At 39.8% G+C, this 21,944-nt stretch overlaps 2 protein-coding genes and 1 non-coding gene across 4 annotated transcripts in view; 1 reads left to right on the forward strand and 2 right to left on the reverse strand.

The window, feature by feature from the left end:
* Nucleotides 1-879: 879 nt before the first annotated feature.
* Nucleotides 880-12,707, reverse strand: fbxw10 (F-box and WD repeat domain containing 10). Of its 2 annotated transcripts, XM_017482730.3 has the most exons (13): nucleotides 12,060-12,706; nucleotides 10,152-10,325; nucleotides 9,626-9,823; nucleotides 7,766-7,893; nucleotides 7,477-7,581; nucleotides 7,271-7,380; nucleotides 5,406-5,609; nucleotides 4,979-5,100; nucleotides 4,721-4,875; nucleotides 4,173-4,315; nucleotides 3,439-3,597; nucleotides 2,432-2,664; nucleotides 880-1,962 (listed from the first exon to the last, which is right to left on the reverse strand). In XM_017482730.3, exons 1-13 carry the CDS (start codon nucleotides 12,610-12,612, stop codon nucleotides 1,235-1,237), a joined length of 3,012 nt encoding a protein of 1,003 aa, XP_017338219.1. In that variant the 5' UTR covers nucleotides 12,613-12,706; the 3' UTR covers nucleotides 880-1,234. The 2 variants fall into 2 exon arrangements, with proteins under 2 accessions (XP_017338219.1, XP_053541267.1); XM_053685292.1 differs by lacking the exon at nucleotides 9,626-9,823 and having other exon boundaries at nucleotides 12,060-12,707.
* Nucleotides 12,708-15,321: 2,614 nt separating this feature from the next.
* Nucleotides 15,322-15,392, reverse strand: trnag-ccc (transfer RNA glycine (anticodon CCC)). Its single transcript has one exon. It is a non-coding gene; the product is annotated as a tRNA-Gly (tRNA).
* Nucleotides 15,393-18,640: 3,248 nt separating this feature from the next.
* unc13d (unc-13 homolog D (C. elegans)) overlaps nucleotides 18,641-21,944 on the forward strand; it is a 30,737-nt gene continuing 27,433 nt past the window's right edge. The window contains exons 1-3 of the mRNA XM_017483863.3: nucleotides 18,641-19,058; nucleotides 21,555-21,599; nucleotides 21,796-21,846. Of these exons, the coding sequence (XP_017339352.1) occupies nucleotides 19,002-19,058; nucleotides 21,555-21,599; nucleotides 21,796-21,846 (153 nt within the window). The 5' untranslated portion in view covers nucleotides 18,641-19,001. The remainder of the gene's footprint in view (nucleotides 19,059-21,554; nucleotides 21,600-21,795; nucleotides 21,847-21,944) is intronic.

Here is a 21,944-nt window from a genome sequence, read left to right on the forward strand (position 1 = left end):
ATAAGGATAAGGGGTATAGAAGATGGATGGATGGGAAGAACCATTTAAAAACAGTTTTTACATCTGATATCTGTACTTCTGTGCTGCCCTCTAGTGCATCATTTCTGCTTTAATACATGAATACTTAGGATGCAATTATGTGATTTAGCAACAAAAAGGATACTTTTACAGGTTCTAAACATTATAAAAATACATTTATATGGTCATTCTTAACAGCAGTGCACCCTACCGCATTGATTTACATTAATCCTCTATTGAGCAATTATAGTTGTATACTTTAGCTGATATAATTGTTTGTTTAAATGTTAACAAAATAATCAATGTCGTTATTAACTTTTATTTTATTTAAAAAGAAAAAAAAGACTTAATCAGCTGATCTCAGGTCAGTGGGTGTAAAGCCAGGGACTGACCGGTGAACTTCATTTATTAATTCCCTAAATTAACTATCAATACCATAAAGATGCTATTGTCTCTGTTGTCTGAGATACTCTCTACTCCTCTTGGCTGATTCTGATTATATAGGCGGATTAACATAACACAAAAAAAGTTAATTTTTTTTATTCCAAATTCAAAAATTGCACAGGTGTCTAGTTGTCTTGAATGTAAGCTAGCTTACTAGCAGTTAACTAGTAGCTGACTAGCTTAGCAATCTAATGTTAGTGTTATGAGGCTTTTTGGGAATACATTAATGTGTTTCCAAGTTACATATTCATTCACATTCAAACATATATGTAAATTCTGACATTTTTTATGTCAGAATCATCAAAAATGTCAGGATTTATATCGATATGTAGATATGGTCCGAGGTCATTTATAGTAGTAGTTCCTAGTAGTTTATTGTGAATTATTTTTATTTTAAAAAAGAAACAGACGCACACATAATTTATAACTATTTATGGCACAGATTATTTACATTTTTTAAAGTTAATGTAAATCTTTCCTATTTACAGTTATTTACCCTCCAAGTTAAGCCACACAGTGAATTTGCTAGTGGAAGTGACTTAAATCAGTATATTTTCTGGTCAAACTTCCTGTGGAATGAGATCATTGTTGTATACAGGATATGGCAGGTTAAGGAACAGCTTGACTGATTTGCAGGTGAGCAGATTTAGAGTGTATTTAGAGAATATTGAATTGGGAATCACCGATATATTGTGTTATATCAATACATTGGTGTTGGTTATACTAGGTGAATGTTTCCTCGTCCAGTTTCGGAGCTTTAATGGGAGCAGCTTTAACTTCCGGTTTCCAGGATGTCCTGCACTGCCTTTTTCTTCTCTTCCTTTGGGAGTGGGGAAGTGTTACCCTGCATCTGCGCCTGCATGTATTCCTCCAGCTGCGTGTCTGTCCTGAGCTGAAAGCCTCCGCTCTCTCGGAACGGATCCAGTGGATTCTGGGATTGCCTGGATTTTCCTGGACTCTTTAAATAAACATGGCTGCCCATATGCTTCAACTCACTTCTCATGAAGGTATTTCCAGAACTCTGGATATCTTTCTCTGTCGTGATGGTGGTGATGGAGTTGCGGACTTTGCCCACACTGCAGGCCATCTGGGGTCTTCTGGATTTAGGAACAGTCTGGATTAACGCCGGAGATGGGATGCTGGAATGCAAGGAATGCTGGAGGTTGAGGTCCAGCATATGCGCTTTCAGAGGTGTATATATTTTAAACATGGCTTTAAACGAGGACTGTTTAGGGGCTGAATGTGGCCGTTTAGACGCTTTCAGAGCTGGAGGAAGAGATGCAGCTCTGGTTGGAGGAAGACCCCAGGCGTCTTGTACTGTGGCGTTCAGCTCCATGTTGGAGGTGGCCAGGTCTTTGCTCTCAGTCTGACTGCTAGGGCGGACCTTTAGGAGAACCTGGGCTGTTGTGATGGGCTGATGGGGGCCTCTCTTCCTCACACGCTCTTGCACAGCTCTCTCACTCAGGGTCATCACACACTTCTGGGTCGCATATCGCTTTTCTGTGAGATATAGTGCAACTTATGGGTTTCCATACTCTATTTAATTATATCCAGTGTTACCATAAAATCAATTATCATGAACTTGATCGCAAAGTGCTGTAGAATTCTTGAATCTCATTGGTCAAAAGGTCAATGTTGATTTATAACTAAATGACCAGTAGAGTCTTACAGCTGGCACTACTGTCCGAGCTGCCGATATAGACAATTAATCAACACCTTCTGACTAATCAGAACCAAAAAGCCAGCAGTGATTTTGTTATAAATGCATGTAAAAGTTATAAATCAAATGTACAATGCATATTTTGAGACATGTCACTATATTTACCAAATAAATACGGTGGTGCATTTAAGAGGTGGTGTCTCTCTTGAATATTCATCAAACGTAACAGATTTAGTTCTAAAAAAATAACATCAGCACACAGAACAATCCAGTAACCTGCCATAATTGATGAACAGGGACAGTACAGACCGTGCGAGTGTTGCATTCTGGGAGCTGAGAGGCTCCTCATCCGTTGGGAGAGAGATGGTGTTCTGGATCTTCTCTCATTCTTCTTTGGTTTAGATGTGCTTGCTAAAGCCGGGTGCTTAGGATGAGGAAGTGTATTATCGGTGGTGGACTTCTGCTCTGACAGTGCACTGTAATCCCATTGCTGCTCAGCAAACTGCAGAAGCAAAACATGGCTGCTGCTGTTCACCACGATACTGAGAGAGAGAGAGGGAGAGGGAGAGGGAGAGAGAGAGGGAGGGGGAGGGAGAGAGAGACATCGAGAGGGAGAGAGACATGGAGAGAGAGGGAGACATCGAGAGGGAGAGAGAGAGAGGGAGAGGGGGAGAGAGAGAGAGAGAGGGAGACATCGAGAGAGAGACATGGAGAGAGAGGGAGACATCGAGAGGGAGAGAGAGAGAGAGAGAGAGAGAGAGAGACATGGAGAGAGAGTGAGACATCGAGAGGGAGAGAGAGGGAGACATCGAGAGGGAGAGAGAGGGAGACATCAAGAGAGAGGGAGACATCGAGAGGGAGAGAGAGGGAGACATCAAGAGAGAGAGAGACATGGAGAGAGAGGGAGACATCGAGAGGGAGAGAGAGAGAGACATCAAGAGAGAGAGAGACATGGAGAGAGAGGGAGACATCGAGAGGGAGACATCGAGAGAGAGAGACATGGAGAGAGAGGGAGACATGGAGACATCGAGAGACATCGAGAGGGAGAGAGAGAGAGAGAAAGGGAGACATCAAGAGGGAGAGGGAGACATCGAGAGAGAGAGAGGGAGACATCAAGAGGGAGAGAGAGAGGGAGACAGAGATAGAGACATGGAGAGATGGAGACATATGAGAGAGACGTATAGAGAGAGAGAGAGAGAGACATGTCCCATCACATATATGGCAGAGAATATGACAAAATGTCCTGAAGATGGTTTTATGTGTACACAGTAAGTGTATGCTCTGTATTTGTGTGTGCGATTTCTGGGCAAACTCACATATTATGATGTGTGTATAAAGAATGAATAGCGCTTTCATCAGTGCCAATTTTGATGACTCTGAGACAATCCCCACTGAGAAAGTTAAAGACCCGGATCCTTCCATCCACACAGCCAGTGATGACTCGCAGGTAGAGGGAAGACAACGTCAGCACTTCCCTACAGCAATACAACACATGCTATAAGCAATCATTCCCAAGTGCTGTTAAATTCTCGATTCTGATTGGTCAGAAGGTGTTGATCAATTTTCTTTAACACGGGTTCTGACAGTAGTTCCGCCTGCAGGGCAGCTCTTACAAGGGAACTTGTATAGCGGACATGAACGCATTATACACATTACGTGTATATATATACGTAAATACATTAAAAACTATTTGTGTGATTATTGATATGTTGAAGTTTTCTCTAAGGAGATTTTTTCGAAGGAGTCTCCAGTGGCAGCATGATGTGTCGTTATTTAATTAGTAAAATATAGGTAGTGTTAGTATAAAGCAATTGACGATGTGCTATTATAGAGAAATAATCAACTTTCAAGTTGTAACAGTAACCCGTTGGGCCATATCTCCTCATCTGATTATTTTCCTATATCAGCATGCGCCCAAGTGTTTTATTCCATACATATATGTATACAAGATGGATCAATCAGCTTCGTTGGAAATTCCCATTTCTGATCTGATACATGTGATACTTGTTGAAAACCGATAAAACCCTGGCTTTAATCAGGCAGGAATCACCGTGGATGCTGGAAGGTCATAAGACACTTGTTGAATTCATGGTCAGTGCTCCAGGCCATAACCAGACCGTCTGATCCTCCAGACAAGATGTGAAATTGGTCAAAGAACAGACACTTCACAGAGCCCCGGTGACCCTCTGTGACCTATAAACACAAACACACATATTTTACAGATGTAAATACAGTGCATTTAGATTCAGCTGGTAGAATCTGTGATACGCTGAATGTAGACAGTCTGCACTTCAGGACAGTGCTTAATAGGATGTGAAATATCCAAATGCAGATCTGAATATACAGTGAATATGATATTAGGGGATACATAGGTCTTAGATCAGTTGAGTTTCTCATGAATAGCCATGACTTTTTATTTCCTGGCCAGTAAGTTCAACAAAATAGTTTACATGGTTTAATACTTAAATGTTATGACTTTTTTTTTTTTTTTTTTTTAATTTCATTTAATTACTTTTTTTAAAAGTAGTTGAAGAGTGAAATTCTTCCTGACAGCTGTACTACCTGGTACTGCACATTAGTCTCATCCTGTCAGCGTACCTTTAGAAGTGTTGCTGTCTCCATGTCCCACATCTTGATCAATCCTCCCTCACAGCCGCTGAGCACCAGAGACGAGTCGGCCTTCACGCACACTACAGGATTGCGGTGACGAAACTTCATCCTGTCACAGCACTGACCGGTCTGCAGGTTCCACACTGAAACCGACATGTTACAGAGGTGTCCATGTGTGAAAATAAATGTTATGGGAACTGACCGGTAAGTGGCCTGGCTTGTTAAATGTCGATTTTACACTTTTACCTTTGACTTTGCAGTCTCTGGCTCCGGAGACCAGATGGTTTCCGTGCAGGTCCAGGCAGGTGATGGTGCCCGTGTGTCCACACAACAGCATCACGCATGCACCCGTCTTCAGGTTCCAGCATCTTCCAAATAAAATGTTCGTTTTAGTTAGATAAGGTCTTCACCATTAGCAACTTAGCAATATGAGCAGTATTTATAAAAATGGGCTGAGAGCCTGAGCTTGGTGTTGGTGTGTGTAGCTGCGCTTGGACGTGTTTAAAAAGAAATGGTAACGTCACAGCCAGTAAAATCACCTACGTTTCATATTAACACACACTAGGCATGTTTAATGGCATCCTTGGTCCCTTTCTCTTCTGTTTATAGATGCTACGTCAGACTTATGACGGAATGTGAATTGGCACCTCTGTGTCAGTGTAGTTAATCTTACCTGATGCTGAGATCGAAGCTGGCACTGATCACCAGCTCTCTCTCCTCACACACCAGCACTGCTCTCACACTGCCCGCATGGCCTTGCATCAGCGGGGGAACCTCCTTCAACAGCATCGTGTCCAGCAGACGCACGGATCGGTCCTTAGAGCCCAGTGCCACCATCCTGCCTCCACCATAATGGATCACTCTGCTGGGGTCTTCTCTGTGATGGATAAAAAATAATAATGATCATTTGCCTCATATTGAAAACACAGTAATTCAATCACAGGTAATTCAATAGTTTTACTGAGCTTTATACCACAGCATTGTTGAATTCTCCATTCTGATTGGTCAGAAGGTGTTGATTAATTTTGATCAGTTTCTTTTATGATGGGGGGATGGGGGGTTCCATTTATAGCTGCTATAACATGAATGATAACATTAATGATAAAAACTAACTTGTTTCATGGACATTCCGTAACATTTAAATTGTTTTCGTGTTCTTTAATAAGTAAAAATTGTAATCCTTATCAAATTGATGTGGTTTAAGGGGAATAAAACACTTTGGGATGTGCTGTTATAGGAAAACAATCAACTCTCAGGTGGGAACACTAACACTGTTTCACGTTAGGACCTACCATCGATGGGTCTCCTATTACAACATGCCACCTTGTCATTTTATCATTTGCAGAGCGTGTTGTAGTCCATCCATCCAACCATCCATCCATTTTCTATACTGCTTATCCTACAGGGTTGTGGGAAACCCGGAGCGTATCCCAGGGAGCATCAGGTGGTACAAGGCGGGGTACACCCTGGACGGGGTGCCAATCCATCGCAGGGCACAATCACATACATATCGACACCCATTCATACACTACAGACACTTTGGACATGCCTGGAGTACTCTAAATGTACAAATCTTTGACTACTTTTTATTATAGCCGTCATTGTAATTAGACTTGTGTTGGAATTATTATGGGCTGGAAGTATAACTGAAACGATTTAAACGACGTATGGCTCTTGTAATGGAAAGTGATTTCAGGATATACAGTGGTGCTTCAAAAGTTGGTGAACCTTTTTAGAATTTTCTATATTTCTGAAGAAATATGACCTAAAATATCATCAGATTTTCACACAAGTCCTCAAAGTAGATAAAGAGAATCCAATTAAAGAAATGAGACAAAAATATTATACTTGGCCACTTCTTTATTAAAATAAGGGAAATGATCCAATATTACATATCTGTGAAATGTATTACTTGTTATTGTGTCTACTTTTAGGACTTGTGTGAAAATCTGATGTTGTTTTAGGTCATATTCATGCAGACATATAGAAAATTCTAAAGGGTTTACAAACTTCTAAGTTCCGCTGTACATATATTCAATTCAACTAATATTCAATTAGCTTATTGTTAAATAATACTATATTATATAATGCTGCAGCACAGCAATACATATCAAAGTTGAAGGCTAAATGCAGAATTTTAAATTTCTTAATACATGTGTAAAAAATAAACCCAGCTAGAATACATTATACGCATGTACTATACTTTAGAATGTTTTAATGTAATCCCAATTTACTTAACTTTATACTTTTTCAGTTTAAGGATATGTTTTCCTGTGTGTAGTTATGTTTTTGTAGACATTATAGAAAGCTACATATATCATTACCTACAATAATAATAATAATAATAATAATAATAATAATAATAATATAATATCGTAGTAGTATTATTATTATTTAGTAGTAGTAGTATCATTTATTACTAGTAATTGTGTGCATTGTTTTTATACCTTTGCTATTAATGTACTAAGAAATTTATAATGGTTTAAGCCTTATTTTCACTTTACAGTATAATATTAAATGCTCTGTTCTATATTGTACCTGTCTAGCACAACTACAATGTTGTAGACACCACAGTATACGTTCCTCTCCTCCATCTCCACGACCTTAGTTTTAATCTCCGTATAGACTGACTCAAAGCCCCTGGTATCCTGTTGGAACACACACACATTGTGACAACACCTATAATAAGGTATTATCTGACAGACCTACTTAGGTGAGTACTAATTCTCCAAAATATTAATGACCTTCTTAGTTTTTAGGAAACTCGTGTTAGGCTGGATGCATATTCGGATGGGCACTAGGACCTCACGGATCCTGGCATAGACAGGGTTGACTGCAGAAGGGATTCCCTATGAGAGAACATGTCATATTAGTATGTATGTGGGAGGGAGAGAGACAGACAGACAGACAGATGTAATATAAATATAATGGTTATACATCCAAAAAGACTATAAAATCACACTAAACATATTTAAACAAAATATACAGCTATGGAATCTGTTCACTTTTCTGTCTGAACGTCAAATTTATCACCTTCAAAATCACTGCCTGGTCCTCCACCATCTTTTTCACGATGTGCTCTGCTACGATCTCCTCGGTGAGGTATTGCCAGTGCTGGGAGACGTGTTTACAGCTCTGTAGTGTAGCCTTATCCAACAGGCCTGAGAGACACAGCACACACTTTTACATCTGTGACAGTGGGACTCTTTACTACATCACACACTCGTCAAATGTCAAAAATAAGGAGGTCAGTTTTCTGCGGGGGATCCATTCTCAGGATGTTGATCCAATTATCATGGTTAAGATGACGTGCGACTACATAATACCATTCCACATCCACAAACGGCCCAAAATTATGACCAAAATTGGGACTGAAGCTGATATTTTATCACTGCACTGTTTAATGATGACTGATCTGTTTCATGTTAGTGCTAGAAAAAAGTGTCTTTTGATCTTTTGAAGACTCACCCTACTACTCTTCTCAAAAGTGCCTCTCTTGGCAACGCTACAGTTTTTCACACATTGGGGAGCAGCTGCAGAACAAACCGAGGATCTTGTTGCTAAGAGGTGGGGGTTTGAGCCCACTGTCTCCATCCCACATATGCCTTTCTGTCTAGTGCATGACGAGCCTTTACAGCCAATTAATTAACCTGTGAATGGTTAATAAAGCCATGACAAGGATAGTACACGGAGCTGAAAGAATTTGGTGGTAAGCGCAAAGGTCAAGATCTGAGAAACCGGCTAATCCCTCAACATCGGAGCTCAGTAAGTATCAGAGGAACATGGTGTATGGATCAAATAGCATTTGAGAGAATGGAGTGATGCGGAGGTCAGTGTGTTCATATTACAATAAACTCGTATGCACTACACAATGTTGAAAGAAAAAAAAACAGCATAGCTAAGATATCAGGGTCATTCCAAGTATCAATTAATATCTAGTAAGTGATGGTCCTGTAATGATCTCTTAATTAATTGACAGAGTGAATGGGGCTAATACAATGTAGTTTGCAAGAGCTTTGGCTACAGTTAGCAGCTGTATACATGCAGAGTGAACTTCATGGTAGGTTTACATGTTACAAAGGCTAAAGGATGTATCTTAAAAGGTACGGCAGTACTAAAATAGCACAACTGCTAGTCAAATCAAGGAGTAAAACACTTAAGAGGAGTTCTGTTATAGAAAAACAATCAACAATTGGATGGTGTTTAGCAGACAGACATGAAACAGAATTACTGTTACCACCCTAAGGTTGATTTATTTTCTACTTATATATATTTATAGTTACATTTAATGCCGTCAGGTTGCTGAGAGACCGCAAAGTACAGTTTCAACTACTCAAACCTGAAGATTTTTCAATGGAGGAAATATTTACCGACTGTTACAAAGCACTGATACTGGAGACTCCTTCCATAAATGTTAGACACATCACCTTACAGTATGCATTACATCACCATATCAATGATTGTACGTTTTTCTTTGTTACATAACGACATTTTTAAAAATCTGTTTATCGTCAATATTAGATTACGCGGAGGTTCCATTATACAAGTCCCTGTGTTAGCTGCTACTAGAGAAACAACGCCATTCAGCATGTGTGCATTAATATAAATCTGTCATTGGAATTTCTGCTGCACTACTGTCAGAGCTGCTGTTAATCAACACCTTCTGACCAATCAGAATGAAGAATTCAACAACGCTGTGGAATAAGTGAAAAATGTGAACACCTTTTTGCTTGCAATATGAAATTACGCTTTCAGTTCACTATTGTTTACACTCCATCTTGAATAAAAAGGTCTCAATACTTTAATAATACATTTGTTAGATTTGAGCAGAACTTAAGCAAAAGGAAATGTGACGTTCTAGTGAACTCTGCTACTACATGCTTCTTCTCTCACCTAAAATCCTCTTGGCGAGACCGACTGGAAGTGCCCGAATAAAGTCTCGGTGTTGGCTGACTCCTGACATGGATTTAGAAAACCTTTGGACCAACATGAGTGCAGGATCCTCTACGCCATACCAGTCTGCATCACTGCTCTTCAACCTCTGACCCCTGAGCATTACTTCCTCCACCTCATTCCAGCTGGAATCCTTGGCTATGGAAAAACTTATGTTGTGAATGCTGACATATTTGCAGTATGTGTGGTTGCCTCTGAAAATATTCATATATGGATCGAACATTTGGATATATTGATCTCATTTCTATAACGTCTGGGTAAAGCCCAGTGTTTATCCATCCATGCATCCATCCATCTTCTATACCGCTTATCCTTTTCAGGGTCACGGGGAAACCTGGAGCCTATCCCAGGGAGCATCGGGCACAAGGCGGGGTACACCCTGGACAGGGTGCCAATCCATCGCAGGGCACAATCACATGCCCAGTGTTTATTCCCAAGAAAAATAAAAAAAACAAATCAGACTTACTGGGTTCTGAGCTGTCCTGAATTTCTAGTTCAATGTTATCTTGGGTTTCATGAGGGAAACTGGCAGGCTCGTAGATTGAGCTGGCTTGGACGGAGCAATATGAAGGAGCAATTGTGTTGAAGGAGTAATTTGATTCAGACACAAAGCTGCTGTCCGGGTCAGTGCTCGACGAAACTGCAAATAAATAAATAAATAAATAAATAAATCAGTAAACTTTTTTATTATTATTCTACTCACATTTTAAATGTTGTGCATATCGTTTAAGCAGCTCGTGTCTTGAATCGACTATGGTGTGGCCGTGAGATGCAGTGATGACTATAAGTTTGCTAAGCATATCAAATTAGTGTTAAAAAGTCCATTTGCTTTAGGGATTATCTTTAGATCATGTAGGCTGTTGATGTAATGTCCAAACTGTAAGTAATCGAATAATTGTTTTCCTTTCTGTCCGACTCTTTTGGATTATAATCAATGCTGGGTTAAAAAAAAAAAAGAAACGTCCTCTCACGTTCAGCTGCTTTTATTTCCAGCAAATTTCTTAACATGTGTAAATATGTGTATTAACATAAAAACATTCAACATCTGAGACATAAACTGAACAAGTTTCACAGACATGTGACGAACAGAAATGGAGTAATGAGTCCCTGAACAAAGGGGGGGGGTCAATATTAAAAGTAACAGTGAGTATCTGGCGTCCTCCAGCTGCTTTAAGTACTACAGTGCATCTCATCCTCATGGACTGCACCAGATTGGTCAGTTCTTGTTGTGAGATGTTCCTCCACTCTTCCACCGAGGCGTTTACAAGTTCTCGATCACGTCTGGGGGACACACGGTTACATGTAATAATTTTCCACTGCAAGGACGATCAGCTGTCCCCCCGTCTCCCTGTAGCACCGTCTTAGACGTCTTACATTACAGACATTGCAGTTTATTGCTCTGGACACATCTGCAGTCCTCATGCCTCCCTGCAGCAGGACTATGGCATGTTCACGCAGGTGAGCAGGAACCCTAGGTATCGTTCTTCTGGTGTTTTTCAGAGTCAGTAGAAAGGTCTCTTTAGTGTCCTAACTTACTGTAACTGTGACGTTAATCACCTAGCGCCTGTAAACTGTTCGTGTCTTAAGGACTTTTCCACAGCTGCATGTGCAGTAATTGTTTATGGTTCATTGAACAAGCATGAAAACATCATTTAAACCCTTTCCAATAAAGATCTGTGAAGCTTATTTGGATAAAACTATCTTTAAAATACAGTCTCCTGAAAAAGAGACGTTTCTTTTTTTTGCTGCGTGTGTGCGCGCGCGCGCTTGTACTGCACAGCTGTAGAGTACCTCAGCCTCACAGCAAGCCTGTCAATGTAAAATTTTCACTGCACATGACAAATAAACTTGAAACTTTGTTGTTGTTGTTGTTGTTGTTGTTGTTGTTGTTTTTTACATCAAAACTATCTCTGCTGAAGGGAGAAAAAAATGCAGTGGTTTAAATGGTTATAGCAGGAGTTGTATTGGTTTTCATGGAAACTGTGATGTTCCCTGTGGGTCTCTACTGGTAATATCTTTCCTTCTACTGGTGGCATGTTATCTCTAGTGGATATCATTAAGGACCATTAATGTTAACTGTTTTAACGGTTAGCTGATGGTTTATAATAGTATTTGTAGTGGAATCCATTATCATTTCTTTGACGGTTTCTCTTGTTTTGTTTCGTTTTTTCACAGCAGGGATGATTCGATTCGTGATTCGACTCGCACAAAAGATTCGTTCAGACAGCCTACTCCTTCGCAAATCGATCCATCACTAGCAACGACCCGTAATTAGGGATTCCTAGTATCATTAAGTTTGTTATTATGATATCCGATGGATGTATAATTGTTAGTAAATCAATTATTATTATGAAATTAAGTCTTTTTTTTTTACCTGTGTTACATCGCAGGGCGTTGAAATGGCGTTCCTCTCGCGCTATCAGCACGCGCGCCAGATTCCCCAACATGTGCAACAGCTCAGCGTCGCAAAAAGCCAAGAGCCCGAATAAATAATTTGTTTTCGTCAAGTTCGGGCTGTTTTTAAACCACTCCCATGTGTTTAACATTTCCTTTCCGAGTAGTTTATCGTCCGGAACTGAGCTCGAGTTGGAGACAGTAGCCATGTCTCCGGCTTTCACGCGACTCCTGGTGTAGGTGAAATCTTTCCCCATAGTCACCTGTAGCACATTCTGGACATTTTCCAGGATCTCTAGACTCTGACACCGCACTAAAATCCCCGTGAGGAACCTCCGCTTTGCAGTTTCTCCTGCTCCTATGAGCCATTGTGTTGAATTGTACAGTTTTCTGGTATCGACGCATGTATCATCTAACTCTCTACTCTTCTCTGATTTACAGCTCAAACAGCTGCTCTCCAATCTTCTCCCCTCGTCCTGCATCTCCACACACACACACACACTAAAAGGCAAACATAAGCATTTAGCCTTCATTAAAAGTCTAAAAGTAAGTATACAGATCGAGTTTGCCAGCTGCCTCCACACACAGGAATGTTATGGTAGTTATTCGTTGCCATGCAACAAGGCCCACACACTACTCACGCACTTATAGGAACAACATGAAGCACGATTCACTTTTTCTTTTCCAGCAATAAATATTCAGTGTAGTCACTGGACAATATATTGACTTAATAATGCAATACAAATTGAATTAAAATTAAGATAAGAAGCCAAAATAACATTTAATCAAAGACCCTTCCAGAAAGCCATATAAACAAAACAAAACAATAGAGGTGAAAGAAGTTGCAGCCTTACCACTGACTGGTAGGAATCATGAAGAAATTAGAATTAGAATTGGAATTAAAAAGTCATTGTGTATTGCTGTCTGTGTGGAAAGGGAGGCAATGATCTAAGAAATGCTCCCTGACCACAGACTACTGTTGCAGACTAGACACAAATCATTAGATGTCGACCTGCACATCCACTCGTACATACAAAACTATTCCTAATCCTGCACCCTTCTCCTGGTATAGGTGGTGTCTGTTAGTAAGCCCTGTCATAGAAATAAACTCACAAATCTCTGGGACCGTTCCCGACAACACTGGGGGTCTGGGGGTAGACCCTTAATCTGGAAAGATAAGCCAAAGTGCGATATTGAAGTCTATTGCGTGTAAGACTTATTGATCAATCACGCTAATCACATCGTTGCAGCAGAAAGAGTGCATGACGCACACACTTCTACACAAATTTGGTATTTAGTTGATCGTGGTGACGGGACTAAGTGCCTAAGGCGACGTGATTTCTATAGATCCGACATAAGCCTGCGAAGTTCTTTAGTAGACTATTGCTGCAGATTGGACGATAATTAGTAGTTAAGACTGTATGCCAAGATATTGGCCGCCTCTGTAAACCATTCTGTATCACCTTTGGTCATAAGAATCAATGCCAACAGTGTTATCCGGACAAAGTCACACGTCCCCTCGTCACGCAGATACATAATGGTTATTCTATAATTGAACGCATACAGTCTGCGATATGCAACCCTCCACAGACTAGTGAGATGGGGTTTGATTGACTGAACTCAGTACTCGGGGGATGGGGCTCATGGATATTAGCTGTCTGTCTACCAATAGGTGCAGTAATTCTTCTTGCCTTGCTCATTTTGCCTTGTATTGTTTCTCTCATTTGGAGCAGTCTCTCACGCTTGTTGAAATCACTAATGACCAAACGCTGATGTTGACAAAGTCTGAGTACGATCCCTATGATGACCAACCTGACTTGTATCCTAAACCTGACTAGGTATCAGATCCTCCCAGAGACACTGACGATGACGACCCATTGACCTCCATTTCATGTCTACTTTAAATACGCATTTGTCTGTATTATGTTGAATTCAGTTGAACCATGAAAGGATTCTGAAGTTCTGATGTATTTACAGCATAGTAATTTCTGTTAATTTTAGTTATCATTTTGTAACGATAAAATGGGGGAAATGTGAGGGAAATTACTCATTTTTACCTTGTAATAGTTTTGTTCTCGTTCTGTTTCATTCTCCTCAGAAAATAACACTTAAGAAGGCCATGTCATTTCACTGAGATCAGTACAGAATGTTTATCTGCTATACAGAGACACAAACATGTTCTTCTGTTCAAGGTTCATCTAAACATCTTCTAAGACCCTGAAATAAAGCCTGTTTGAACTGATTCAAACCGCTTCTTATCGGTACACAGAATTATGTCATGCTCTGCGTTTCATATATATAGTAGTGGTTCAGCACAAGCACTTCAGAGTGCTCTCATTATTCTATCCTGCTTTAGTCTATCCTGTATTAACCATCTTTCTGTAATAAACCTTTTTTTACCTTCAGAGGACGAGTCTGCAAGTGTTGTCTAATTTCCACGACAAAACAACAAATTACCAGTAGAGAGACACCCACAGCAGTGACCATTACAGTATCCATTAAAACCAATACTAGTCCAATTAAAACCATTACAAATTCTATGAGGGTTTCTGTATTTTTTGCAGCAGATCTGCATGGTGGTCAAGACTGTAATCAAGTCAAGTGGGGTTTTATTGTCATTCCTCTAGCCTATATACTGTAACTAGTACACATCAGAACTAAATGTTGTTTCTCCAGGACCACGGTGCAGTACAGAGCAGTACACAAGACAACATAAGGTGCACTACACAGTAGTGTGAGACGAGGGACAATAAATACACAGAAAAACCAACCAGATGCCACTCCTGAGTCTATTGACAGGCCAAGATCCACTGAATAAACATCTGGAATAAGGTTGATTTGGAAGGAAAACCTGCATCCACACCGGCCCTTTGTGGATAAGATCCAGATGTCCAAACAGCTGAGTCCGTAGCAGTCTTCAAACAACTTCTAAAGACATACTTCTTCCTGAAGTACTTCAATTAGCACTTTAAATAAACAAAGAAATTGTTGTCAGTGTGTTCTTTTTACTATATTACATCTCCAGCAGAGTTTTTACACTGGTAGTATTCTTAGTCCGTGATCAAGTGAACTAATATCAGGATGTATTTTATTTATTTATTGAGACTGTAAAGAACTTCAGTAAGTCACTCTGGATAAGGGCGTCTGCCAAAATATACCATAAATGTAACTGTTAATGTATGTAAGAAAATACTTCTTCCATCATTTCTACTGATAGTGATGGGTTGTGAGAAAAACTCATGTGCGCCGCCCGGGAATCGAACCCGGGTCGCAAGAATGGGAATCTTGCATGATACCACTACACCAGCGGCGCTGTGTGAATCCGTTCACATAACTACTTAAAACCCGAATGTTTTCTAACAGGCTGACCGTTAAAGCCACATATTTCAGTTCCTGTTGTGAAGAAAAACACTGTGAGTTTCTTATCACAGGATTTTTTTGGGGATCACTACTTTCATTTTAGTATAACGTAAACTAATAATATTGAGGTTTTACAACACGGAGCTTTAATGTGAGGTAAATAAATGTATCCCAGTTAGCTTGGTGGTTAACTAAAAAGTTTTTAAAAGTTGTTTGTTTTTGTTTTTTTAAGCTACAGAGCTTCGTCTCTGCTTTAAAAATAACGTGCATTTCCCTCGAGTGGACGCATGATGTCGCTGCAGCTCAAAGCCGCATGAAGAAGCTTCCCTGCTGAGAAAAAATAATTTTAAAAAATAAAACCTAAACAAAACAGACACCCTCGCAGAATTTGTAGTGGTTTTAATGGCTATAATGGGAATTGTATTGGTTTTAATCGAAACTATAATGGTCCTTGTGTGTCTCTATTGGTAATTTGTTGCCTTCTACTTTTGGCGTCTTATGTCTAGTGGATACCATTAAGGACCTATAATGGTAATGTTTTTATATGATGGTTTGTAATGGTATTTGTAGTGGAAGCCATTAGAATTTCTGTGATGTTTCAATTTTGTTTTTTGTTTGTTTTTGTTTTCAGCAAGGTGTTGGTAAATATCCCAGTGCACAGGATGCTAAGTGGTCCACCTGACAGACACACACACACACACAAACACACACCTACTCAGAAAAAGCTGTTAATTAGCTGAATAGTTGACACAACAGAGTTGAGAGCTGTAAAAACACTCAATTGCGCAGGACAGTTGGTTCTCCAGGACCAAGGTTAGAAAGGCGTGACTTCAGTGAGCAGCCATGCCAAATTATTTATTATTTAGCTATTAAGATTTATTTAAAAACACGTTTATTTCTTCAAATATAACAAAATAATTAGGCATTTCAGGTAGCTCTGTGAATTCATCTGGTGCAAATATGCTCATGTTGTCCCCTGTGTAGTAGTGTGTGGTTTACAAGGGCAGAGTTTGAACCCTGTGCAGGGTTAAGTTTGTACTGTCAAGGGGAAATACATCTACACACTGTAGGATTATGATGACTAGTCATCCGATACCAAGAGAAGAATTCATACAAGACATGCCTATTTTTTTGTCACTGGCTTTCATTATTCTCTACACACATAGACCTACATCATCTGTACTCTGCACATGATTTCTGAATTTTGGAGTTTTCTGTGCTTCCTCTTCACTCTCTTATACTTCCTTAAGGCTGAGCTGTACCTTACAGAAAAATATCACACATTCTACATGTGTTTTTGCATGCAAAGACATGTGACATTGCAAATAATACAGTGCATCCGGAAAGTATTCACAGAGCTTCACTTTTTCCACATTTTATGTTACAGCCTTATTCCAACATGGATTAAATTCATTATTTTCCTCAAAATTCTACAAACAATACCCCATAATGACAATGTGAAAGAAGTTTGTTTGCAATCTTTGCAAATTTATTAAAAATAAAAAAAACAATAAAATCACATGTGCATAAGTATTCACAGCCTTTGCTCAATACTTTGTTGAAGCACCTTTGGCACCAATTACAGCCTCAGGTCTTTTTGAGTATGATGCTACAAACTTGGCACACATATTTTTGGGCAGTTTCTCCCATTCTTCTTTGCAGGACCGCTCAAGCTCCATCAGGTTGGATCATCAGCGTCAGTGCACAGCCATTTTCAGATCTCTCCAGAGATGTTCAATCGGGTTCAAGTCTGGGCTCTGGCTGGGCCACTCAAGGAGATTCACAGAGTGGTCCTGTAGCCACTCCTTTGTTATCTTGGCTGTGTGTTTAGGGTCGTTGTCCTGTTGGAAGATAAATCTTCACTCCAGTCTGAAGTCCAGAGAGCTCTGGAGTAGGTTTTCATCAAGGATGTCTCTGTACATTGCTGCATTCATCTTTCCCTCGATCTTGACTAGTCTCCCAGTTCGTGCCGCTGAAAAACATCCCCACAGCATGATGCTTCCACCACCATGCTTCACTGTAGGGATGGTATTGGCCAGGTGATGACCGGTGCCTGGTTTCCTCCAGACATGACGCTTGCCATTCAGGCCAAAGAGTTCAATCTTTGTTTCATCAGACCAGAGAATTTTGTTTCTCATGGTCTGAGAGTCCTCCAGCCGGGCTGTCGTGCCTTTTACTGAGGAGTGGCTTCCGTCTGACCACTCTACCATTCAGACCTGATTGATGGAGTTCTGCAGAGATGGTTGTTCTTCTGGAAGGTTCTCCTCTCTCTACAGAGACTCACTGGAGCTCTGTCAGAGTGACCATCGGGTTTTTGGTCACCTCCCTGACTAAGGTCCTTCTCCCCCCGATCGCTCAGTTTGGCCGGTAGGCCAGCTCTAGGAAGAGTCCTGGTGGTTCCAGACTTCTTCCTTTTACGGATGATGGAGGCCACTGTGCTCATTGGGACCTTCAATGCTGCAGAAATGTTTCTGTACCCTTCCCCAGATCTGTGCCTCGATACAATCCTGTCTCGGAGGTCTACAGACAGTTCCTTGGACTTCATGGCTTGGTCTGTGCTCTGACATGCGTTGTTAACTGTGGGACCTTATATAGACAGGTGTGTGCCTTTCCAAATCATGTCCAATCAACTGAATTTACCACAGGTGAACTCCGATCGAGTTGTAGAAACATCTCAAGGATGATCAGTGGAAACGGGATGCACCTGAGCTAAATTTTGAGTGTCATGGCAAAGGCTGTGAATACTTATGTACATGTGCTTTTTTTGTTTTTTATTTTTAATAAATTTGCAAAGATTTCAAACAAACTTCTTTCACGTTGTCATTATGGGGTATTGTTTGTAGAATGTTGAGGAAAATAATGAATTTAATCCATTTTGGTATAAGACTGTAACATAACAACATGTGGGAAAAGTGAAGCGCTGTGAATACTTTCCGCATGCACTGTATACGATCATGTGATAATTTGGAGTCTTTCAACATTTTATGCCCTGAAGTTGCATTTGTGAAAGCATCATGTGAGTGATAACACTTGACCATACCATGAAGTATGTAAAAAAAAAAAACACATGTGACTTTATTTGCATGTGAAGTCTGTGTGCTATTTTTGCAAGGCCATGCAGAGAGATTCATATACATGTGATGCAGTCTGTTCATTTGCAAAATTCTCTTATCTCTAGAGATAACCCAGCGGCGGTCCATAACACACGGCGTGAGGGGAGATTCGTTTCAGTTCAAACGAGCAGAGGTCTGTGTGTGGTGACGGAGGAAGTTAGCTGGAGAAAGAGAGGTGAGACAGACGAGGCAGAGAGATGACAAGCTCTGAGAGTCACATAAAGAAGGCGTTCGAAGTCACAAGGCCGACCTTAAACAGGAAACGTCGACTTCCGCAAGACTTTCGCACCAAAGATGTATGGCAGCTTGACAGATCTTGAGAATGTCGCACTGACACAGGTTACATTCAAGCCGATTGGTTGAAGCTCTCTATGCTTGGCCGAGGAGTAGAGAGGACGTCAGGAGGATTTAGAGTTCTACAGGAAGACGACTAGAAACTCTTTGCAAACATGATTCCAGCTCAGGATGGGTCCACCACTGACCGACTTCTCGTTCCACCACAAGAGGCAAGTGCCTAACATGTTTTATTCTTCACACAAGCAGAAGAATAAAAAAAAAAAATGGACATTTCCTGAGCTCTAAATACGGTCAGATTAAAATATATATAATTACGGTACATCATGTACATGATACATTTTAGACAATGTAGTTTTCATGTGGTTCATAAGAATATGTTGTGGGGTTTTTTGAGCAGAAGGCTACACATACATGACTAAATGACAGGCCAATACTAACTAACACATTTTATTTTCCATTTACATATGCATCCATTTATTTGTCATCAATCCGAGGCATTTTCTACAGTTTAAGTGTCTTAACGCTGAGACCAAGCACAATGAAAATCCTAAACATTGTTACCAAGCTTCCTTATAGTGAACGAGGAAGTGCAGCCAACCATCAGAGCTCTGCTTGTGTATTTGCATGGTCATGTTCTGCAAGTTGGTTGTGAAAAAAACAAAACAAATATATGTCTGTCATAACAGATGACATAACACTCATTTACAGCACAATACACTGATCTTAGGTGATACTGTAAATAGGTGTAACCGGTGACTCGGGTTATGTTTCAAAAGCAGCCGAAGACGAATTTTAAAGAGCAATAAAATGTTCCTGCTTACTTTGAATGTTAAAGATCAGCGAGTGTCTGAAGTTCACTTCTTTAGTTTGGCACTGGAGCTAGAAGGCTAATGTAGCTAACTAGTTATAGAGGATTGCATGTGTTCTCAAAGTATTACCCACGAAGCGCAGTGTGTGATTTTTCGATTTAGTTAAAGAGATGGACATTATTATATTCCTTGTTGAGCTTTACAGTTATTTACCCAGTCGAATGGATTTAATCCAAAGCTTAGTATAAATAATGTCAATTTGAACCTAATGTGATTTGTCAGTGGAACATTTCAGGAATAAAAAGCTCTATGGTGCTAATAAATAGACAATATTTGGTTCACATTTAAATAAAGCATCCTGGGATGAGTTTTTCGCAAAAAGTGTCACAAAGTTAATATAAGCTTAATTAGGAGAGAGAGAGAGAGAGAGAGAGAGAGAGAGAGCTCAATGTGATGCTGGCTCTACATTTTAAAGGTCTTTGTTTTGCGATTCTTTTGGGAAACTTGACCATGGCCGTGATCGGTTTAACCTCATTTCAATTCTTAACATAAATCTGTAGTGATGTGGTCCATGGAATTTATTTTAAAGTTAAGAGCGTCTCTGGACAGCAAAATATTCGAGATCTCCAAAAATAATAGTTTGGGTGAAACCATTGTACCTGTGGTGCAGAATTAAAGATAAACCCCCCTGTTTCGCTTCATTTCATTTTGGCAAAATAGGTTAAATTGGGGGTGAGGCAGAAATTTTATATTTTGGAGGAGAAAAAAATTCCTACACATTGAAAATTACGAATCGGTTGGCAATAATTTACAGAACAATACGACTGCATTCCAATGTACAGATTATTTAATTATAGAAACGGCTAGAGATTAGTCAAGAAGATATTCTTCTTCGCCATTAGTAGTTCCATCCATTTTCTGTACAGGTTATCCTTACTGGGACGCGGGGGAATCTGGAGCCTATCCCAGGGAGCATGGGGCACAAGACGGGGTCCATTAGTAGTTAATTAATCCAAATGTATCGCAGTATGGAAGTTTGCTGAAGTGTTCCTAAGAAAGCACTGACAAAACAATTTTTGTTGAATTTTTTTTTTTTTTAAATCAATTTTTTAAAAAATGAAACAGAAGAAAAGTAGATTTTGAGGTCAAATCTGTTATTTGTCATAGTGAGGCACAAGGCTATCATGATGACTTGATAGACTTGATGATGACTTGATGACATGATGACCATAATCCACACGGAAACACTAAAGATTTGAACGTCCCAAAAACTCATTTTTGATTTATTCCCAAATTCCCCCATTGCTTCAGAGTATAATCTCGCCTGGATATTGTAAATTTGTACACAAGAGCTGCTTCTGCAATCATAAAGACTGTATCATACGCCTGTATACCGTAATGATTTATAATCTCACTATCCTGTGTCAAAGTGGAGAGGATGGGTTCCTGTTTAGGTCCGTTTCTTCCCAATGTCCTCTCAGTGAGTTGTTCCTTTGCCGCTGTTGCCTCTGGCTCATTTATTCGGGATGCAAATTTCTGTAAATCTGCTTTGTGGCATTGTCTATTTCTAAAAATGCTATACAAAAAAATATATCATCAAATTTATCATATTGCCTCATTCACAGAGTGTATCTTGTGTTAGATTATACTAATATCATATTACAGCTCTATATTTATACTTACTGATAATGCTGAAATAAGACATAATGCAACGAGAACCTCTATCGAGCTAAAGCTTACTATTGATCATACGAAGAACCCTGGAGGAACCCATTTTTCTGTATGTAGAGTCTCCAGCAGTTAATTCCAATTCAATTGTAATTCTCCAGTCCGAGAATAACTGGATAATGCTTTGCAGTACCTGCTTCCAACTTTTTTCCCTTTCTGGCTGTTCAGGGTCAGTCGTCTGGTTCAGGATCAACTCGAAGTAGACAGAGACAGGTACGCATGCATTATGCTAGAGATATTCCTTTATATTATGCTAGATTAGTAAACACTTTAACATGTATAACAGAACAAATAGATGTCATTATGTCATATGATTACGTGTAATTGCGATCAGAGTTTCTGTGGCATGGTACATGTTGTTAACTGAATTCAGTTCAGTCACATCTGTATGGTTGTCCATGTTCTTCAGGGCTCTCCTGCACGAAAGCTGGGCATGACAAGGAAACTGAGGGACAGAAAGGTAAATGCAAGCTTTTTTTTTTTTTTTTTTTTAAAAAAAAAAAAGATCGTATGCATCCAGGTTTGGACTATTTCCTGGAAAACATGTTTCACTCTCAG

The sequence above is a fragment of the Ictalurus punctatus genome, chromosome 13, assembly GCF_001660625.3.
Source record: "Ictalurus punctatus breed USDA103 chromosome 13, Coco_2.0, whole genome shotgun sequence".
Lineage (NCBI taxonomy): Eukaryota > Metazoa > Chordata > Actinopteri > Siluriformes > Ictaluridae > Ictalurus > Ictalurus punctatus.